This window comes from Sprattus sprattus (assembly GCF_963457725.1).
Source record: "Sprattus sprattus genome assembly, chromosome: 7".
Lineage (NCBI taxonomy): Eukaryota > Metazoa > Chordata > Actinopteri > Clupeiformes > Clupeidae > Sprattus > Sprattus sprattus.
In genome coordinates, this window is record NC_137926.1 from 3547292 (window position 1) to 3570212 (window position 22921).

Here is a 22921-nt window from a genome sequence, read left to right on the forward strand (position 1 = left end):
CACACACACACACACACACACACACACACACACACACTCACATCTGCATGCGTGCATACCAAGGCTTGTATAAACATATTAGATAACGTCCATACATTCAGCCTCAATCTCAAAACTATCTATAGTGTTTCCCCTGGCCCGACTCCTCTAAAAACAGAGGCCTATCTCCTTGAAGTGTCTAGCACACGGGGATTCGCAAAAAAAAATCTTAATATAAACGCTTGAGTCTCCCCTTTCCTCTTTTCTATGCCATTGGAAGCAGTTGCATTGAAAAGGAGCCAATCCTTTTTATGTGCCCATAGAAGAGCCGCCATTAAATGAACTTTATCGTCACAGCGCTGTCAGCCCTCTATAACTCTCGCTATGCTTTTAGCGATTGGAAGGAGGTGCCCGCTGTGAAGCCTGTCTGGAATGAATTCAGCAGTAGCCTCAGGGTTAAGGGAGTTTGTCCTCTTCTGTCTCTCTGTCTTTTCCTTTCCTACAATCAACCAAGACAGATGCTGCTCCGTAGCAATTACACAAGTCACAAAACAAAAGGCCAGTTGTAAAAGTAATAATTAGGACAACAGCATGTAAGATTTAATCACAGAAATGCAAATATGTCAATGTCCATAAAGGACAAGTGCTGTATAAACCTTCCTGGTTGTGTTATGTCAACACAATCAAAGCTTCTATCTTGTCATGTGTGTATCTGTGCAACGGCCATGTTCCTGCTTACATAATCACATGATTCATACAAGGTCATTATTAGTACAAGGCTCTCGTTCAAAACATTCTTGAACAGTGCCAAGTCATGAACAGTGTTTCTAAATTAATTCTATCACTTCCATTTTGTCATGTGAGTATCTAGTGTGCGCATACCTTGCATATCTGTGTGTAGGCATAAGGCACTATGAAGCCTATTAAGGCACTATGTAGCCCATAAAGGCACTATGAAGCCTATTAAGGCAATATGTAGCCCATTAAGGCATTATGAAGCCTATTAAGGCACTATGAAGCGCAGAAGGCACTATGAAGCCTATTAAGGCAATATGAAGCCCATTAAGGCACTATGAAGCCTATTAAGGCAATATGTAGCCCATTAAGGCACTATGAAGCCTATTAAGGCACTATGAAGCGCAGAAGGCACTATGAAGCCTATTAAGGCAATATGAAGCCCATTAAGGCACAACGAAGCGTATTAAGACACTATGAAGCGCGTTAAGACACTATGTAGCCTATTAAGGCACTATGAGTCCCATTAAGGCACTATGAAAGCTATTAAAGCACTATGCAGCCTATTAAGGCACTATGAAGCCAATTAAAGCACTATGCAGCCTATTAAGGCACTATGAAGCCAATTAAAGCACTATGCAGCCTATTAAGGCACTATGAAGCCCATTAAGAGGAAAGCTTTTCTGCAGCGGCAGGAGAGGGAAATGGATGGTGCTGATGGAGTGATTCAACACACTGGTCTTTGGAGTATAGGAAATCAATTCCTGCTAGTTAAATCTTTTTTTTAATCTCTCAGAGGTCAAGGAGAGTTCATGCTTAACCTCACAGAAAAGATGTCAGTGTGCAACACTCTGCAGTGGTTTAGCTGTGAAGCCGTCTTGTCATTTACAGCACAAATGTCTTCCTGCTGATACCTTACCAACAACCAAGATGGATGCCATTTTACCCTGCTCTATGCTGCATTTGTTTTTGGACAGAATGATAACAAACCGGACTTAGCAACAGGAATACTTTATTATCTACGTGTAATGTTGGTGAGGCAGCACATTACTTTAAGAAACCGTATTTGGCTAAATGCTCTTTGCAGTTTGGCATTGATCGATCTAGTGTAGCAGTGAGAAAATAACATCAACAACAGCAGCAACGAAACAAACCAATGGCGTGGTTCTCTATGATCCTAACAGTCAGCATGAGGAGGTGTCCAGACCAGTCAGGACAAGGATCTGTATTGTAATCAGAGTGTGTGGAGTGAGGCCCTTTGAGGACAGCAGTGTTTACGCAAGTAGGGGAGTGTGTTTGTTTAGAGTTTTAGAATAGCTAAAAGAAAATGGCTGATGATGTGTACCCAGGAGGGGGCACACACAAAACAAAATGGGCCGGGATTTATCGGATCCCAAAAAAGTTTTCTAAGTGTCAGAATCAACTTTTTTTTAGGATTTTTTTTAGGGTTAGGGTTAGGGTTAGAGTATAAGGCTAAAATCTAGGTCTCGGTACCCCTACCAATGCCTGAAAGTACGTTACGCTTCCTGTATGACGTCATATGACGCGGATATTGTACTTTTTTGGGATCCGAATAATCCGCAACCAACAAAATGTGCACCTGCTTGACAGGTCACTTTGGATAAGAGTCTCTGCTTAATTAATAAATATGTGTGCAACTTACATGAATTTATCTTTGGTCAGAAAGGTCAAGACTTTTGCAAAATATTCTATCTATCAAACAAACACTATTAATGTCACTCTGGATTTAACCCTCTTGGACCCGGACTCTTTGAACTTTGACCTTTTGTGTGTCACATTTGGCAGAAGAAACCGTATGTCATCTTATACCTCATTATCTCACTGGTGTTTGATAGACTCCAACGGTTACTCAATATTTGCAACTTGCCTGGGCTTAAATTGATACAGGATTGCGATAAAGAGGATCTGAATAACCGTAATCAATAAATGTCTTCACTTCTTGATAACTTGTCTGCCTACGACAACCCTCGTATAGATGAGATTGAGATTACTAGTGCTGGATCATTATCAACATATTTGTCAAACCTTTGCCTTTAAGTGAAGTTTTTTTCAATAGAGAGCCATCTCTGATCTCATCCACCTATTTGGTTTTAAAGTAAATCTTTGATAGTGATGTAAAACCTAACAGAAGGTACATTTTAATATACCAGAAATTGTAGTCTAGCCCCTGTGAAAGTTTTTATTTTTGTATTTTTAACAATATTTCATTATGTTAATTCTGTTTGTGGGATTATTACGTTAATTTGAATGCAGATTTCAATAACGTTTGTAGTTCATGACATTTCTGGTGAGGTGTTACATGTGGTGTAATAGGAGCACCAGCAAATCTTTGTTTAAGCTACTTATTCAGCCTAGGATATATGCTTTGAAGTACAATGGACAGTCCTTTGCTTGTAGGGATTCTGTGTTCATTTTACTAAAATATGTACTTCAGGTTTTTGGAACTTCTTTTAACTTTGTCCAGTATACTTGTTATCCTAAACATGTCTTGAAGTCTTTCCATTTTTCTTTCTGAGAAGATACTTATCCATTTGAAATTAATCTACTTATGGCTTACTTATATTAAACAAGCACTGAACTCTTAATCAGAAACCAATTCATAACCAATTAACAAACTTGGATTGTGGCGCTAAGGCCAGGGAAGACATGCACACACCTAATTTATGTTTCATTATCTAGGGTAGAGCCTCTGCTCCTGATAAGGCAGACCTGAACTAAAAGCTACCGTAACAAACTAATTATTTTACTGAATAAAATCAGGCCTGACTTTATCCCAAATTCATCTGAAATCACACAACACTGTGTTATTGATTAAGGCGGGTAATTAGGATTCTTCAGAATATTTGTATGAAGTCATCACGAAATCCATGCACAAACTCACACTCAAACGACCATTATTTTCCAGACTGGACATTGGGTGGCTGCTTTGACGGACAAGAGGTTTAATGAATGAGAATTCAGAGATGACCATAACCATGGAAGATCCCACCCTCAATTTAGTCCAATAACCGTTGTGCTTAATGTATCTAAAACGACGAACGGAAATACTTTCTAAATCACCTAAAGATTCTAATATTTCGAATATGTTTCGAACATATCTATCGTATTATAGAACTTAGGTCTTGTGTTTTTGTAGCTCATTTTTGATACTCCGGAAATAACAGCGGAAGAGTAGAAAATGGCCGCATGGGACATCAAAACAAATGACTCAACGCATAGAAAATACGAAACATGGAGTGCTTTCCACAATGTTTTAACAAATCCGTAAAGACACACTGATTCAGATAGCTGTGGCAGTGTGGCAAGTTACTTAAATATGAGATTAAGTAAGTGCTGGAGACAAATGCTGGGAAATGGCGAGACTGTCTCTACGGAAACTTTCTGTGATTTGTCTGTGTATTTCAGCATTTTTTTTCCTTGTCATCACTTTCCAGGTAATATCCGAGCTCAGAAATAATTAGATGCTTTTGAATTTTCAAATATCTCACTTGGGATGCTTTCAGTGCTGCACTGTCGATTCTCTTGTCTTTTAGGTGCACTTCATGTAGCCTACTTTAAGGTCTCTTCCTTGGTCTTCCTGAATTCTCAATAACGCTTGGATCCTTCTCCTGCCTGGTATTTCTTCCCCCTGTCCTTCCTGCTTAGCCGTACTCACCAACATTCTTTACTTTATTTCCCAGATCTGTAGCCAGCAACTGACCTGCATGCTCCCTTACACTTACAAAACACTTCCTTACAAGAACAGATTGCAACCCCTCAATATTTCCATTCATTATATCGTCTCTTGCTGTAGCCTATGCTAAGCATGGATCTACATCTACTTGTTAAGTACTTTACTTATAAGTCATTATGAACAAATGTTGGCAGGGATTTCTTTGTTTCTTTACGTAAGCAAACCCTTTCTTAATTTCCCCGTAGGTAGTGGAGGAGTTGGGTCAGTTTGATGACACCCCACTCAGATGGGAGGCTCAAGGCACTAGTGATCTGTTGACGGACGACAGCATAGCCAGCAGCTCAGAGAGCCGATACCCGGTGATCGTGTGGTGGTCCCCCCTTACCGGGGAGCAGGGACGGCTGGGGGAGTGTGGGAGCCACAGATGCTTCTTCACTGTCAATAGATCCTACCATGCCCACCCCTCCACAGAAGCGTTCCTCTTCTATGGTAAGTCAATGTCGTGCATTTCGAAACGGAGCCTTTTTACTGTCATCACCAGGTATCACGGCAAATGAAGCTATGCAAGGATTTCAGAACTTAAACCCCGGTGTCCAACAATAGTGTTGTCATGGCAGTGGACAACTGCAGTTCTGAGAACTTCATAAAGTTAAGGAAAAGCCAAACATTATAAAACGACTTTATTCTCACTGATTAATTAATGTTTTGGAAAACAGCCCTAACTCTTAAACTCAAGTGGGAGTTTAAGCACAATTATCCCACTAAGAGCCCTAGGTAGTTCTTTGCCACTGGGCTGCCAACGCTTGTGTTTTTCCAGCGTATTCCTGCCTCCTCATGCTAAATATACATTAATCCTGATTAAATATGAATGAATAAACTATATAATACTAAGTAATACTATTGTTTTCCCATTGTATATGGGCTGCATTGATGCATTTGGATAATGTGTTGCAAATACCAATGTGACATCCAAGGCACTCTCCAGCTCTTATGTTTCCATAGAAACCCCATATCCCATAGCAACGTAAGGGAAAAATAAAACAGACTCGCAACCTATCAACACATGAATGTGTGCTGTGAAACAAGGCTTGTTGCTGTGTAAAGTATTCTGTTATGATTTATAATACATTGTTCATCAGGTAAAAGTATATTAGACTACCAGTTGTCAAAACTGTAATTCTAACAGCTTAGTACATGTTCTGCCGTGATTCATAAAAGTAACAATAGCTGTTGAGTTGACTGCTTTGAGCATGTCTGTCAACACAATCTTTATGACTTTATCAAATCAAATCAAACTTTATATGTACGGCGCATTTCATACCATGAGGTAACACAATGTGCCCTTGCAGAAGGGAAAAAATGGGGGTGGGTTAGTAATTAGGGAGGAAGGTACAATGCAATATTTTTACCAGCAGATGCTATATGAAAGGACCCATGCACAGTAGAGCTACTTAGGGCTGAATGGAGTTTTGGAGTATGGAGAATGAGATGCCATGTCATTGCTGCACTGTATTTGATGTTGCAAGGTAGTCACCCTGTTTCCAAAACTCTAGATGGTGCGTCTGTATTATTGACAGGAAGTCAATGAGCCTTTTCACTAATGCTTATTTTGAATTAACTATATAAAATGAGCAACAGACAAGTCCCTGAATGATTGAAATAAGACAGTGGAGAAGAGTGTAGGTAAAATGGGTACCATTCTCATATGGGAGTACCAGGTTATGTAGGTATCTTACCCAGTGAGCAGGCGCCGGGTGAATGTGGGTGCAATTGTGTATGAATTGTGATATTGTCTCCACGAGGGCCACCAAGACACACTGGTGCTGTCCTTGCAACAGCAACAATATGTTGGTAATCTCACCCGATTGGACAGGGATCAACCATTCAACACAAAGGCAGATCAATTAAGTTGATAATCCACAAATCAGTCTCATTAAATATATCAGTCTCATAAAATATATTATACTATCAATTTGGAACTCTGATTAATAATTAAATTAATAACTACAACAAAGTTACCTTATTAATAGTATGGTTGAAGGTCATTGGAGTTCTGAATAGAAGAGGTTGACAACGTCCATTCTTGTGTAACATTAAATAAACCAGCGTATATAAATCAAAGTATTTATTACACAATGATAAAGAAATAACACACAATATGTAATCTAGCTAAATGTACCTAACTAATTAATTAATTGAAGAAGTATATGTATGTGTAAGGGAGAGGGAGTGTGTGTGTGAGCGAGCTTGTAAACTCGGTGTTGCGCTTTTAGGAGCGCGCCTGAAAGTATGTGCGTGTGTCCCTTTGTCCTGACTACCGTAGTTCCGCGTGCATGTGTATGCACGTTCGTGAACATACAAGTGTGGTATGTAAGGGACGAGCCTATGCACCGCGAAATTCGAGATTGTGCTTTGCGTGTGTGGCTATATGAAGGCCAATGTATTTGTAATCGTATGTGATTTAAGATGCCATGTTAGAATAAAGCAGGGACGTGCAGTCATAGGAGGCAGGGGAGGCAGAGCCTCACCTGTCATTTTGAAAAGTAAAAAAAAAAAATATAAAAAAAAAAAAATTGTTTTGTATAATAATCATATATATTTATGTATTATAAAAGAAATATTCATATTTCTCTAGTTATCTGTGTTACGAGTGTCATTTCTGCATGATTCCGATCATTTCGAGCATTTTTATTATCAAAATCGCTGAATTTGAGCATTTCCGGTTCCCAGTGATCAGCCAATGAACATTGGACGTGCGGTCAAGGGAGGCAGATGCATTGCAGTCTATGGGCAGGGTAGGCAGTGCCTCCCCTAGGATTGCGAAATCACTCCAAACTGGGTTTTACGCATGCGTGCGCAAGCGTAGAACCTTTTGAGTTGAGCTGAAAACGCATTGAAAAATATTGCAAGGGAGGCACGCACTACCACGGATTCAAGAAGGGTGGCGAGCGAGAGGGCACTTGTTGGGTATATAATCTGACGTTGGATTTTCTTCTTCACTTCTCTACTTGAGTTTGACAGCGAAAATAGAAGATTGCATTGCTAACCTGAGGCATGTTGAATTAACTAAGAAGGTTTAAGTATTTTAAGTTAACACAGTAGTATTACACATTTGCATTGGAGTATTTCACGTTTCCCAACGGGACTACATATTCATGCGCAACACGAACCTAAAGAAGCTAAAGGCTGTTGATGCAGGAAAGTTGCCTTGAAGTTGTGAGCAGACTAGGTAGGTGCTAATCCTGAGCTAAACTAGCCACTGACTGCATTCACTCAAGAAGAGGACAACGGATTTCCACTGATCTATACTGATAATCGTGAGTGGATTAATTTTGTTTCACCTCAAACTGACGGTTATGAGCTCCAACGAAAGTGCACCAACTTTAAATTATACTGGCCAGTAGAACATTTTGGTATTGTGTGCTATGTATGCAGTGTTTAACTGTTTACATGTTAATATGTTGTGTAAATAAATATGGAATTGTTTTTTCGAAGCTGTCCGAGTTGGTTAAATGGTCATTTAAATTAGCATCCCACCACCGTAGTTATATTTTCTCCAGACAAAATGAAATGAGCCATGTCATTGGTGGGAGGGCTACATACACTAGCTTGCAACTATTAATATCTTATTAATAACTCATCATAATACAATAAAAAAACAATCGTTTGAAAATAATGGTATTAGACAATAAAACAACGTTTTTTCAGTTCTGATCAGATGACAATTTTAAAACCATAGACATATATACATGTATATATACATTATATATATAGTTTAAACTAGAGCTCAAAATGACGTAATCACTTCCGGTTTCTGTGCCTCACCAGCTCCGAACCTCACTGCACGTCCCTGGAATAAAGAGATGGTTAGTAATGCATGCAAGACTCGTGTGTCTGATAAGCTATCCTAACGATTTCCCTTGGATGGTGTGGCGAAGCCAACTACCAATTAACAATGAAAGTATATAACAGTTATGTTCGGTAAACAAAACGGATACAATACATGAACAATGGCATATGTAAACAGTCCTATGCTAAGCCAGGTTGTGAATAACTAGCTGCCCAGTCGATGTTACCAGTCCTTTGGAAAAGTGTTGGCGCATCCGATGTTCCTGAGGCAGAGAAGATGATGATGCTGTCCGGAGATGGAGAACGTTGTCCTTGTTGTGAAGTCTTTGTTTCACTGCAGTTCAGTTCGGAGGAGTTGATCGCTCGGAATGCTGCAGTATCACGAATACTGTTGTGCCTTGTTCCCGTTGCAGAGTTAGCTAGTTAGCAGGTCTAATGTTAGCTGCTTTGCCTCAGTTAGCGGGCAGTGTTTGGCTAACGAGAGATTGTCTTTGTTGAGAACAAAAGAGTAGGCCTTCACCAGTTGATGGTAGAAGGACGGAGATGCGCCTCCTTGGCCGACGCCAGGAGGTAGAGAGATGAGTGCCTGGCAAAGCCAGTGTTGAAAGAGAGCGCAAAGAGAGTGAATGTATCATTTCAACGCAGTTTATAGGCAAAAGTACGTCGCGATTTTAACACCTTGTTTGCAGCCAATGCTGTCTCATGAAATGCAGATTACAGAGTTTAGGTGATAAGGGAATTGTGGGTAATGAAGTCTTTGGATGGACTCCACCTACAAGAGAAATGGACCCACTTCTATTGTCGTCTCTTGTCTTTGCTTCACTGCTGCCTCCACAGTGTGTGTGTGTGTGTGTGTGTGTGTGTGTGTGTGTGTGTGTGTTCTTGGTCTTAAACATACTAATGGAGCATTATTCAACACAGCTGGTTTAACACCTACACTGTTCTGTGTTCTTGGTCTCAAACATACTAATGGAGCATTATTCAACACAGCTGGTTTAACACCTACATTGTACTGTGCTCCTAATTACAGACACAAAGAGATGGGAGGTTTCGTCAAATTGTCGCCACCAAGCAGTGGCTGCGAAACACTCCTCTTAGAAGCTTTAATTAGCGTTTCAAAAATAGCCGACTCTGTGCTACCTTCACTGTTGCAGCTCGGCCGATCTCGCTTAGCAACCGCTATCAAAGCCTGTCGGTATTCAGTTGTTGACCCGACACGACAGAAACTTTTCTGAACATAAAGGCACGCAGATCTGAAGAGCCATTTTCACATCTTGAAGGTTAGGGTCCATTAGTCAGAGTCCGCCCGCTAATTGGTCTCAGCTCAGTCTTTGCTGTGATTATAGTCTGGAAACTTTATCGCTGTGATTATAGTCTAGAAACTCACAAGATGGATCGGGGGGTCATTCTGTGTCACCTCCGATCAGACATTGAAGTGAAGCATTTGTTTGAAATGTAATTATGCTAACAGGACTAGCAAAACATTGAATAATTGAAGCCTCCATATATTGGTGTATGTGTATTTTATTTTTGCCACTTATATGGACTTCCCATTTACATTTTCTACGTTTGTTTTTAGTTACTCTGTCCTGCTCTTTTACTCTCCCTGTATGTGTATAGCCTACTCATTGTTGTAAAAACTAAAAATATTTGATCACAAATTTTGTTTAAGCCAGAGCAAGAAAATTGATGTGGATATGTATTTATTTAGGGGCAAAGAAGCTGTTTATTTACCACCAACAGGGTTGGGTTAAGGCTAATATATTAGCTTGCACCATTAATGGGGAAGTAGGAAGTATAGCAATCCAATAGCGTTCAATGCCAATTGGTTAACGGATGGTCCAATGGTTTCAAAATGAATCTTCAATGGAGCGTGCCAAGACCATATCTATTCATGAAGTGAATTTGGGTCTGTTTATACCAGGCTAATATTCCATAGTTTATCTTGAATAGTGTTTTAAACTGTGCCGTAGCATGTGTTCTCGTCAAAGTAACAATGTATTGGATAGTGGTTTAAACTGTGCCGTAGCATGTGTTCTCGTCAAAGTAACAATGTATTGTTTTTTCATAAAAAAAAGAAAAAGTTTCCATTCTTTTTCATTTTCTTTTAATCAGGCACTGACTTAAACGTGGAAAGCCTGCCTCTGCCGAGACACGAGCACCAGCACTGGGCGCTGTTCCACGAGGAGTCGCCCAAGAACAACTACAAGCTGTTCCACGAGCCTGTCGTCACCCTCTTCAACCACACGGCTACCTTCAGCCGCCACTCTCACCTGCCCCTCGTCACTCAGTACCTGGAGAGCCTGGACGCCCTCACCTCCCACGCCCACCTGGTGCCCCTAGCCCAGAAGAACCTTCTGAGGGCCTCGGGCCTGGCGCCGGTCGTGTACGTGCAGTCCGACTGCGACCCCCCCTCGGACAGAGACGTCTACGTGGCCGAGCTCATGCGGCACATTCCGGTAGACTCGTACGGCCAGTGCCTGCATAACCGCGACCTGCCCGCCCACCTGCGAGACTCCTCTGCCATGGACGACCAGGGCTTCTACCGCGTCTTGTCTCGCTACAAGTTCATCCTGGCCTTTGAGAACGCCGTGTGCGACGACTACATCACGGAGAAGCTCTGGAGGCCGCTGAAGCTGGGCGTGGTCCCCGTCTACTACGGAGCCCCCAACGCGCCACACTGGCTGCCCAGCAACCGAAGCGCTGTGGTAGTCGACCCCGCCGCGCCGCCAGAGAGACTGGCTGAATATTTGCGGCGGCTGGACGAGAACGACGAGGAGTATTTGACGTACCTGGAGTGGAAGCTCAAGCGGAAGGTGACCAATGAGGAGCTGGTGTCGGAGATGAATCATCGTCCGTGGGGAGTGCAGGACCCGACCCAGAGCAACTATATAGACGTGTTTGAGTGCATGGTGTGCAGCAGGGTCTGGGAGAACATCAACAGGCGAAAACAGGTGTGTGTGTGTGTGTGTGTGTGTGTGTGTGGTGTGTGTGTGTGTGTGTGTGTGTGTGTGTGTGTGTGTGTGTGTGTGTGTGTGAGAGTGTGTGTGTGTTCGACTGATTGAAGAACTTGATGTTAAGAATAAATGTCCATATTTGGTTTTGATTGTGATTTTGTCACTTCGTAACGTTCCCCTTTGCATTAGAAAACTGAATAACAGTAAAGTAGTGAAGCAGATTGCAAGCGGTCATGATTGTATATCTTACTGCTGCATTTCTTTCTCCCTCTGGTGTTCAGGGTCTAAAATCTAAAACCTGGCAAGCGCAAGCAGACCACCTGAGATGCCCTCGGCCGCGGCTCTTCGACTTCGACGCGGGTCCAATGAAGGGGCCATCTTTGAGAAATATATGGAGGCCGAGTTATGACCAGTCCATTAAAGAGGCGCGAGCTTTGAGACGGTTAGTTGTGAAGAACAAAAACTTTACAATGGCACAATATTGGAAAGAGGTGTTTAGCTATTAGTCTACATGTGGAATGGAGTTGGGACAAAAACTTTACAATGGCAAAATATTGGAAAGAGATGTTTAGCTAGTAGTCTACATGTGGAGTGGAGTTGGGAGATGGCTTAACTTGTAATGTTTACCCTGTGGACTGTGCAACTTTAGCTCATTACATTAATGGGATGGTTGCAAGACGTATCACTCTTTATAATATGCATTATATTGTAATTTCAGATTTAATGGAAAACACTATTACCAACACATTGCACATTGTTTTTACTAAGCACAAATGTACCTCACGTAAATGTTCACAATTGTTCTAATATCAGACAGCTGTGTTTTAACAGAATTGAGCTTCAAAATACATTGAAATACATGTAGACCTATGTTTCGTATTGTGTGCCTTGTCACATCAGAACAATATTTTTTGACATGTTTTGCTACACAGTTGAAAATAAAAGCAAATTTGTCAACACCTTGTAACAAAACAGTTTGTGTTTTAATTTCTCCTCAGTGATGTCATGGGTCTGGATACTCCACCAAAGTGCATACACTCCAGTAAAATGAACTAGAAAATGAACGTAGGCAAACGCCTGAGGATTCTGTTATAGAAAACTTAGAAAACTTGCAATAGGAACTTCATACACAACCTAAGTTAAGAGATTAAACCTGCAGATAGGCAACAACTGTACTTTTAGATCTGAAAGCAAAGGGGACATGCCAGAGGTAGTCCTTGTAGTGAATTATATATCCACTGGGGGGAGCTGTTGTGCTCAGAATCTAACATGCACGTAGAGAAAGCTGTTCAGAATGGAATCCTGTGTCAGTTTACAATCACGGTTCAGTCAGTTCATTTGTGAGCATGTTGCCCTAAAGCTCTTGTCTTATTCCCCTGATAGAGTACTTGTCTTCATTGATGAAAGCTATGTTGCATTTCACACACGTACAATGTATGTAAAAGTAAAACCTTGCACGCAAAAAAACCCATCCTGTAAAGCCAAAGTGCGGTCTTCCAAAATCAGTTCACTGTTAGTGTGCAAAAGTGCAGCCAACACCACGGAGGTTGACAGCATGTTTGAGAGCGTTTGGGTCGAGTGGAGTCTGGTTTGACAGCCTCACAAAACTTACTAAGGAGCTCTTAATGAAAAAAGCTTGTATCCCCCTCCGTGCCAGGGGCTTTCTCTCCTCCCGAGTGAAATCTAACTCCTGGCCTCAATCCCTCCGTGATGCTGTGTTAGGGACTCAATGTGAACAGTTAAGACTCTAAATCCCACAAATCTCATTGTGTCAAAGTTCTGATCGCAAGAGTCCAAAACTCCGCCTCCCCTCCAACCAAAACAAACATCTGGTCATTAGTCGTGGTGCTGGAAGACAGGGGTTGGAGAGAAGGCCGACGTTTTTTTCTAGTTTTTTTTAATCGTTCGTAAATGAGGCACAGATTGCAGATTAAAGTCACAGTGGAAGATTATGATTGGATGACAAAAGGATGATATACAACAGAATGATCTATTCTCAGAGGACATGGTCGACGCGGTGGTCACTTCCAGGGTCTCTGCTGTCGTTAGGACTTACTAAACCCCTAGAATAGAGGACGGGCTGCAGCTCCCTTTAGCAGGAGCGTGTCGAGGCATGTGCACACACATAGCTCCAGTCCTCTCCTCTCGCTCTCAGAGATGGGAAGGAGGCATGATGGTGTCAGGCACATAGCTCTACTCCTCTCCTCTCAGAGACGGAAAGGAGAGGCTGATGGTGTCAGGCACACAGCTCTACTCCTCTCCTCTCACTCTCACAGACGAGACGGAGAGATGGATGGAGTCAGGCACATAACTCTACTCCTCTCCTCTCACTCTCACAGACGAGACGGAGAGATGGATGGAGTCAAGCACACAGCTCCTCTCCACTCCTCTCAGAGCCGGAGAGATGGATGGAGACAAGCACACCCGTCTCTCCCACTCCAGGTTCGGGCAGACCAGTCCTGACCCCATCACTCTCTTCTGAGGGCAGAAACCTCTGAAATCTCTGGCTGTTGCCCATCCGCCCCTGCCGGAGCAGCCAGTGAGTCAGCGAGCCCCTCCTCAGGCGGCCTGCAGGAGAGTTATTTTTACCAGTGGGAAAGTGGGAAATAAAATATGAAGCTATTACAGTTTGTCACAGTACCCCCTAGCCTCCCAGGCACACTGCTGCTCTCCTCTTATAAACCAGAGCAGCAGTGTAGCTGACATGATAGAATATGACAGAGCCTAATAGTGATATAATATGATAAAATATGATATAATATGACAGCGCCTAATAGTAATGTGATATAATATGACAGAGCCTAATTGTTGTTGTTTTCCAGTGGTACCTAGAGTCAAATGTTCTCTTTTATTTGAGTGCAAACCTAATTTTGCATCACTTTGGAATGAATTTAGAACACGTTTGTGTTTATCTGCAACAATCATGGGTTTTGTGGTTACTCATCACACAAACACCCGGTAGGTCCACCTCTGATGTCAAACGTCTTCTCTGGAAGGGTACACACAGCTGGACTCCTGTGAAGGTAGAAACGCCTGGGGGTCAAATGGGGTTCCACCTGTGACCGTGACGACAGCACATTTATAGTTCATGCTGAGCTGTGCCACATCCCACCGCAGGGCCAGATGGCGTAGCATCAACCGCAGCAGGACGGCGAGTTTGATTAAAGAACGCTCTTGACGTTAGACGCCCTGTGATGACCGATTTGGGGAGCAGTTGGCACGGTGTTCACCAATCTATCCATTGTGGCGTGGTGTTATAGCCTCTCCAGGAGATAAGATAGGGACAAGCCTATGTGGCACTGGCAGATCCAGATCAGTGATTTATTCTGATCTTAGGTAATCATCACCCTGGAAACCTAGCATCGTCTCCTAGGCATCTGCGTCAGCGTGTAATAAGGCACTCACGGAGTCCTCCTTACTGCAGTGTGCCTGTGCGCTACTTTGGAACACACTTGTGGTTCTGGAACAGCTGTTGAGGTGCTTTGAGCTCTTGTGTAATTGCAGAACACTTTGGGGAGAACGCTCTGATTCATCTGTTCTGTTTCAGACGGTATGCCTTTGAGTTGGGTCATCTAAATAACCTACTGGACTCCCTCTAAGTAAGGTGTCAGTGGCACGTACATCGGATGGAAAACAAGAAGCCTGTCATAGACTGTTGACTTTTTCCGATTTTTCTGTAAAGATTATATTTTCTGCACACTAGATACTGTTTACATGCTTTCACTTGATATTTGTCCTTAATCATATGGCGATTTAAAGAATGTCTACAAACGCCGGGAGGTCCAAGCTCTGGATATGGTCTATACAGCTTCAGCCACCACACAGCAAGGGCTATCAGAGATAGACACAGAGACATTGAAGGACCCTGTTCTGAGTGAAGGGATGTGGAAATGGAGGAGGGAAGAATGTAAGAAGGGCTAAGGTGAACCCCATTATCACATTCAGTCCCAGCTCTCTGTGGTGGTGTGGCTAACACAGGTAGACAGATCATGGAGAATGGCCTGAGGAAGGAACGCAGTCAGAGTGGTGATGAAAACAGAGCAATGGCTCTCAGTCACGAACGACACGAGTGACAGTGAGACAATGTGACAGGTTTTGTGTTTTGTGCTTTACATGATTGTAAAGAATGCGTCTAAGTGACGATAGTGGTTTCGGGAGGATGAGGAGTCATTTAGCAGTCGCAAGGTTGCTAGTTTGACCTCGTCTCCTCCTCATCAAGTGTCGAGGTGTCCTTGAGCAAGACTCTGAAGCCCGTAACACTCGGGATGTGCAGGTTGGCAACTTAGATAATAGCCTCCGCCATCAGTGTATGAAACGATAGATGTCTACTCTAAGGCATTCTGTTAAGCGCTTTATACCAAGTGCTCTATGAGTAGAAAAGCGCTTTATAAATGCAGTCCATTTACAAGAGTGACAATGTGACAGAGGTTTTGTGTGATGCAGACATGACTGTTAAGAAGGCATCTAAGGTGGTTCAGTGCTCATTCAACTACACGGGTCAGAGTAGGCCAGAAAGCCTGTGCATAATTGACCTGCCAATGTTTCGAAAGGCATAGTTTACATTACTTGTTTTTTATATGCTTGTTGATGTTGTTGTCTTCTTATGATAAGCTGTCTGCTGTATGTTGTCTTCACTGAGGGGCGAAGATGCAGTGATAACAGACGTCATCTGTTCAATGCATATGCTGCCATTGGAACCAAGTCCAACATTGAAACATCCAACACTAACTCTGACTACCATAGTTCTGCAGATGATACACAGATATCTTGCTCTCTCTCACCAGATGACTACAGCCCAACAGGCTCACTGTGTCAATGTTTAGGGCAAATAAATAACTGGTTGGGCCAGAAGAACATAACAGAGATAATTGTGTTTGGCAAGCCAGAGTGGAGTGGAGTGTTAGTAAACATCTTGATTCTTGGGCTCTAAAAAACAAAGACCAAGTCTGAAATCTTGGTGTTCAGATCTGACCTTCACCCGTCATATCAATCATCTTAAAAATAGAAGCAGAATCAAGGGTTTGGTGTTCCAAAAAGACCAACAGAAGCTCATCCATGTTTTGTTTTTTTCTCCAGTAAGGTGGACTACTGAAATGATCTCTTACCTGGTTTCCCTAAAAATACCATAAAAACAGCTGCAGCTCATTCGGAATGTTCTGTCCAGGACCAAAAGAACAGAGCACATCACTCTAGTTCTAGAATCTTCACACTGCCTTCCTGTTACTTACACTTATTATACGGCTCTTCAGAACGTTCCAAAAAGCCCCTTGAATGGGCCATCCCCAACGTTCGCAGGTACTTATTTTCATATAATGACCTGCATATAATGACCGCTGTGCTGTCAATGGCAACGGGTTTTGTGCTTCTGATATAGGTCTTTCGTATCATTCCGAAAGTATTGAGTCCGGTAACTTATCAATGGAGTTTCAGCGGACGGTTGAGCAGCTGTGTTCTAAAGAATGTTCAACGTCTTTGAAGTTCAACGTCTTTGGCGAACTATTTCTCTGCTCCGCTTCGCGTCGGTGTCCGGTTCACCCTGTCGGGACTTATTTTCCGATAAGGACCTGCGTTCTATACATCATCCCTTACACAATAGAGTTCTGCTGCTACTAGTCTATAATCACTGAATGGTTTAGGCCCAGAACACATCTCTGATGTCTAAAGAATATAAACCGAGTGGCTCTTAGATCCATGAATTCAGGCCAGCAAGTAGAGTCCAAACTAAACATGGTTAAGCAGCATTTAGTTGTTGTGCTGCTTGCATCTGGAACTAAATGGCAGAAGGTCTTTAGTGTTGCTGATTTGTAGGTTTGTGATCAAGTAAAAACTCTGGATAAAACTCTTTGGTCTTGGAGTTCAGAAGTCAGGCAGTGTGGAGCAAAAAAAGGGCTTATTTTGCCAGTGCAATACCGACAGCATAAATAAAGTCTGAGCAAGAGCATTTAATTCGTGAAGTAGACCTTTAGTCATTTCCGACGAGGAAGTGATGTCTCTAGCTTACCGTGAAGCTGTATTGGCAGGCCTATTTTTGGGCGCTATTCTCGGATAAGCTCTAATTCGGGGTTTTCTCTGAAAACGGCTCTATCAGGCTCCATTTGGCTTTTATTAAGGATTCTATTCTGGCTTTTGCTCTGTGGTTCTCCGTTCGGTGTTCTGAAAGAGATAATCAAACAGTTTGGGCTTTTACTGTTTTTCACTCTTAAGTATTTTGTCTTTATTTGTCCTTTTGTTGTTCATTTTGCTTTTATTTATGTAAACTCATTGAGATGTCTCTGTGTATGAAACGTGCCGTGTAATTACATTTGCTTTGTCTTGCCATGCCTTGTTTATACTTTCTACATACAGATGTCATGAAATGGTGGCGTTCTTGTGCTGTTGTCTTTGGAACGTATCGGTTTCTTTATGAAGTAAATATGGATGATCAAGCTATCGTTGCTGTACTGTTAAACGATCATTAGTAGCCTAATCAAGTAATTAAACACCTGGTGGTGACCAATGAGCTTTGTGCAGCACATCACCAGCCACCCACCGAAACGACCCAGATACAAGGACAGAAATATGGAGGATTATCGGGGCCAAAACTAAATAAATAAATAACTAAATAAATAAATAAATGAATGGTTAAATACTTGGATAAATACATAATTAGATTTATTTATACCTACATTTATTTATTTATACTTACATATATTTATTTATACTTACATATATTTATTTATACTTACATTTTGTCAAACATTTTGTCATACATTTTGTCAAACATTTTGTCATACTTACATTTTGTCATACATTTTGTCATACATTTTGTCATACTTATTGTCATACTTATTGTCATACTTATTGTCATACTTATTGTCCACGGTGTAACTTGCTTGCAGCAAAATAAATCCGTCATCCCCCGTCACCAAGTCAGGGGGCGGGTTAAAGCCTATGATTGGTGGTTCAACTTGAATTGACTGCTTTTGACTAATTCAAGATGGCAGCACCCGGTGTGGATTAAATAAATGGAATATTTCATGCTACAGTAGTCGAAATGTTGGCTGTAGCTGAGGAGATGGAGGCAACTGCAATTCACATTGTTTTTAAAATCATATTGAGGGCTTCGCTGAGATTATATCAACAGTATCGGCCCTGACTGACACAGACATAGATGAAAATGTGTTCACGATCCTCAGGTAGCAGATGAGGCTGAGTGATGGTCATACATCCTGGAGGTGGTCGTACTCTGTTTGATCTTAGGCTGGCACAATTGAACACTTCGCACTCTCTGGCCTGAAAATACAAAATATTGCGAACCTTTTTCGAGTGTCCAAGCGCACTATCAAGCGACAAATGCAGCAGAGTGGTATCAGGTATTAATAAGAGTAGACTGTGTCTGTGTCAGGGGTATAGATGTTCGGGATCTGGAGAAAGTAATGGGTAAACGTCCCTTGTCATGACTAAAAGGAGAGCTCCAACTATTAACTCTCTAGTCTGAGAGTTGTCATTTGTTGGGGAGCTGTGAGACTCTTTCTCTGAGACTGTTGTAACGTCATTACTGCTTGACTGTCACTATGTTTACAGTATTGTGCCCTATAAAAGATGGTCCTCCGGCCTTCAGAGCGGAGAGAGACATGATTGAGACCTAAGCCTGGTGTTGTGTTGTTTTTTATTGTCAGAGGTCTGGGTTTCTCTCCCAATCTACAGATTGATAAACGTATTAAAATCCAGAACTCAACTGAACGTAGACCCCGTTTATACGGTGGGAAAACGTATATATTTTCATGCGGTTTGGCCTTTCATTTACGAGAAAAAACGAAGGTTTTATCACGGGAAACGATCATTTCTAAAAACTCCGGCCAAAGTGGAGATTTCAGGAAAACTCAGTTTTTGCGTGTGCACTGGGTCAAACGGAGTTTGCGTCACATGCGCCTAAAATGCATTCGTGATGTGAGTGTCCTATATTTACTGTTTACTGATCATGGATGCTGTTAACGTAGTGCTCATTTATACGTTAATGCAAACGCAGGATTGCATTCTTTCAACCCTATAACTGAATCTCTCAACCCTTCCCCAGTGTGTGACTATTGGCTTTAACAATGGTATCCCCTGCACTTCCACCAGTGGACTACGAGTTTTACATTCCATCTTGTCTACCTGTTGTAGCCAAATAAACGTAAAGGACATATCTAGGACTCATAGCCAATTTAATGGATTAGCAGCCTACTTATGCAAACCTACAGGTTTAGCATAGTTATGATGGCGTTTGGGGGCGTATATGCGGGTTCATGTAAACAGAAAGTTTTTTGGAAAAAGACCTTGTGTGTACGACGTTATTTTTGAACGGAAGGGCAGAAATATTCTCTATTCTGTAATTACCCGGCTATGTGTAAATGTGGTCTTACTCTTAGTCATCCGTTTATGAAGAGACGGACAAAACACTTTCTTCATCACTGGTGATTCAAAAACTGAGGACATAAGAACCATGCTACAGCGTAACATTCTAATAGCAGCCTGATGCAAACTATGGAAGAGATAGACGTGATGGGGTAACGACAGCGCTACGACCTGGCTACGACTACTACGGCCAGTGCACCCAGTAGGCCACATTAAACCCAACATTTCATAACACTACTAGAAATACTACTAGTAGTAGACGAGTTGAGGGCCTCTTAAATTAAGGATGCAGCCTCACGCAGCAGCTGAGGGTATGTCTTCTGGGACATTCTGGTATCTTGATTTATTTAAATAATGCTCAATAACTTTCATTAAACTAAATCTGGCGCTTGGCATCCATAAACGCCAAAATTCAGTATCCCTCGAGCCTGATCGACTGGTTGAGCCTGCCTGGTGTGTAACACCAATCAGAGGCTTTAACCCGCCCCCTGACTTGGTGACGGGGGATGACGGATTTATTTTGCTGCAAGCAAGTTACACCGTGGACAATAAGTATGACAATAAGTATGACAATAAGTATGACAATAAGTATGACAAAATGTATGACAAAATGTATGACAAAATGTAAGTATGACAAAATGTTTGACAAAATGTATGACAAAATGTATGACAAAATGTAAGTATAAATAAATATATGTAAGTATAAATAAATATATGTAAGTATAAATAAATAAATGTAGGTATAAATAAATCTAATTATGTATTTATCCAAGTATTTAACCATTCATTTATTTATTTATTTAGTTATTTATTTATTTAGTTTTGGCCCCGATAATCCTCCATACAGAAAGAGCATTAATGAGTTTGGATGAGGTCCGTCACGGATCGTTGGTGATTGGCATACTTATGGCTAGAAAGCTCCTTTTCAGGGAGTTTGTAGAAGTTGAAGATGGCTTTGTCAAGGATTCACGTCAAGTTGAAATGGCCGGATCATGCACTGCACGCCAGTAAGCTCCAGTAAATCCACACGAGGTTGGAATACTAATAGGCTAGCTGTCTTCTCTCTGCACTTGGCAAAGCTCTTCTCCGTCTTTCAGCCACTTTCAAGAGACTACATTTGCAGGTAGGCCTACTTTAGTTTGGTTTGTTAAGGCATAGGCCTACTAGAACATTGGTAATAAATATCTTAATTGATATTGGTGAGTTTATTTCTAATTTAACTCGTTATTTTTTAGGCTTGATAGCGTAATTTTTTAGGAGTTTAGATATTAAATATTTAGACACATATATTGAGATAGTGTATTTTGTTCATGTATCAAAGTAGGCCTATATTGCCGAATTGCAATATTGCGTTTCTCCTCGTAGTGGCGCTCGACTTAATACACCCCTCAGGTATGAAAAGCGTGCAAGCCAAGGGCACGATACGTGAAAATGGTGTTTACATTTTACATTTAAACGCACGGATTTTGTCATTGCTCCACCCAGATCGCTGAAGTGCAACTCACAGATATCGAGTACAGGTAGTCTGAGAAGACCTGTAGTCTGCCCTACTCAACCATTCAAGGCCAGGTGCCTTTTTTTTATCGCGCCTTACGCCCATTTGAGATACCATATTCTCGCCTATAGCCAAGCGCTCCGCCCCACAATGCTTAATTTCAGAATGAAGGCGAGCTCATGAAACAGGTGTGATTTATTAAAAAGGAAACGGGGTCACACCCTCATTTATTTTGGCTTTCTGGAAACATGGAGCGTAGACTTTTGTATTAACCTTGTAAAAGTCATACAAATTTATGAAAACATAAACAAAGGGGAAAACTATTATGAATCACCTCAAATGAGTTAGTTGCTATGTACCATCACCCCAATAATAAAGTAATAATAATACATTCATGTTCGACTTCTGGAGAGGAACAACTAGGTTAAACAAAATGCATTTAATAGCCGTTTGTTTAAGTGATACTCCACACGTGTTTTTTGAGCTGTAAATGATATGTAGGCTATACGTATTATATGTAAACTTTCATAAAAAATTATATTTCATGGGTTGAAAATACACACCATCTAGAGTTTAAAATCAACCTGAGCCTAAATATTATGCCGTGGGTGGAGTGTTATGCATGTCCTTGTTTAATTTAGTGCTTTTGGCATAAACAGCTCCCCACCAGAGGGCGCTATGGCATTAGAAAATGGTACACACCGCAGAGGCTAAAGTCGTCTGTCCCTCAGTTAATATTCTTAGTATTAATAGTTTGTATTTTTTTTAAAAGGACAAACCCCTTGTGATATACATTGAACTGGTCCACGTCATTTGCCACTGAGTTATCGAAGTTTAACAGAATTATAGTGTATTTTGAAGTGAATAAAATGCATAAATATACAGATTATACATTTCAGCATTGTGGTGAAATGTAATACATTGACAACATGTGTTGTATCTCAAAAAACCTTCCAATAAGACACTGTTCAAAAGGAAACCCACACGTCTTTTCAAGCAATTCTAATGCTTTAATGTCCCCAAATGATCATTCTAACATTATCAAGGCTTTGTAGAATTTCACAGAGAGTGCGTCTTGAACGTTCACATCTATGGGTGCGTAATCTATAGTGATGAGGATTGGCTGCTGTGGAGAGACAGAGGAAATGTTGTTGATGCATGCACTACAGGAAGTTCAGTCACCTGAGTTACTCAACTTTGGTTTACAAAGAGTTGGGATGTTTTCCTGTTTTGTCTCATCACGCCATTTGCATGCAAGTGGCGTGAGTGTTGGTGTCACTGACAGATAGAATGAACTCTTTTACGCAACGCCTTGAGGTTACAGAATGGGCCCTTGCAGGCATTGTATTACTGATGCCGTTCAGGAATGATGTAGCCGGATCCTTTCTAGTACACAATTTCTACATCTCAGGTTTCGTAGATACAGATCACATCATTACCTGAGAATGTAAAAATGACGTCTTCTCACATTTTGTCTATTCCATTCTTAGTACATTGTTGTATCACCTTAAAAGAATAAAGATTCGGGGGGCACTGTGGCGTAAACAGGAAGCCCTGACCACATTCGGGCTTGATGCCCATGGAGGACACTGGTTCGATTCCGGCCTGATGTCATTTCTCCTGTCAACTCCCCACCTCTTCTCCCTCTCATTTCCTGTCCCACTCTTCACTTCAACTGTAAATTAAAGGCCAAAAAGCCCAAAAAGAAATCTTAAAAAAAAAGTCAGTATAAAGAAACACAGGTCCAAACTGCCAAAGTAGAGCACCTCAGGTATCCAGGGACTCTTTCTTGTCTGATGGTATTCTTTGTGTGTGTGTGTGTGTGTGTGTGTGTGT

At 41.5% G+C, this 22921-nt stretch overlaps 1 protein-coding gene across 1 annotated transcript; it reads left to right on the forward strand.

Annotated features, from left to right (window-relative positions):
• The first annotated feature begins 3791 nt into the window (after positions 1–3791).
• pofut3 (protein O-fucosyltransferase 3) lies at positions 3792–12171 on the forward strand. The gene is made up of 4 exons (XM_080841963.1): positions 3792–4169; positions 4654–4897; positions 10373–11211; positions 11496–12171. The coding sequence occupies exons 1-4, from the start codon at positions 4089–4091 to the stop codon at positions 11718–11720; spliced, it is 1389 nt and encodes a 462-aa protein (XP_080698089.1). The 5' UTR covers positions 3792–4088; the 3' UTR covers positions 11721–12171.
• Positions 12172–22921: the final 10750 nt, after the last annotated feature.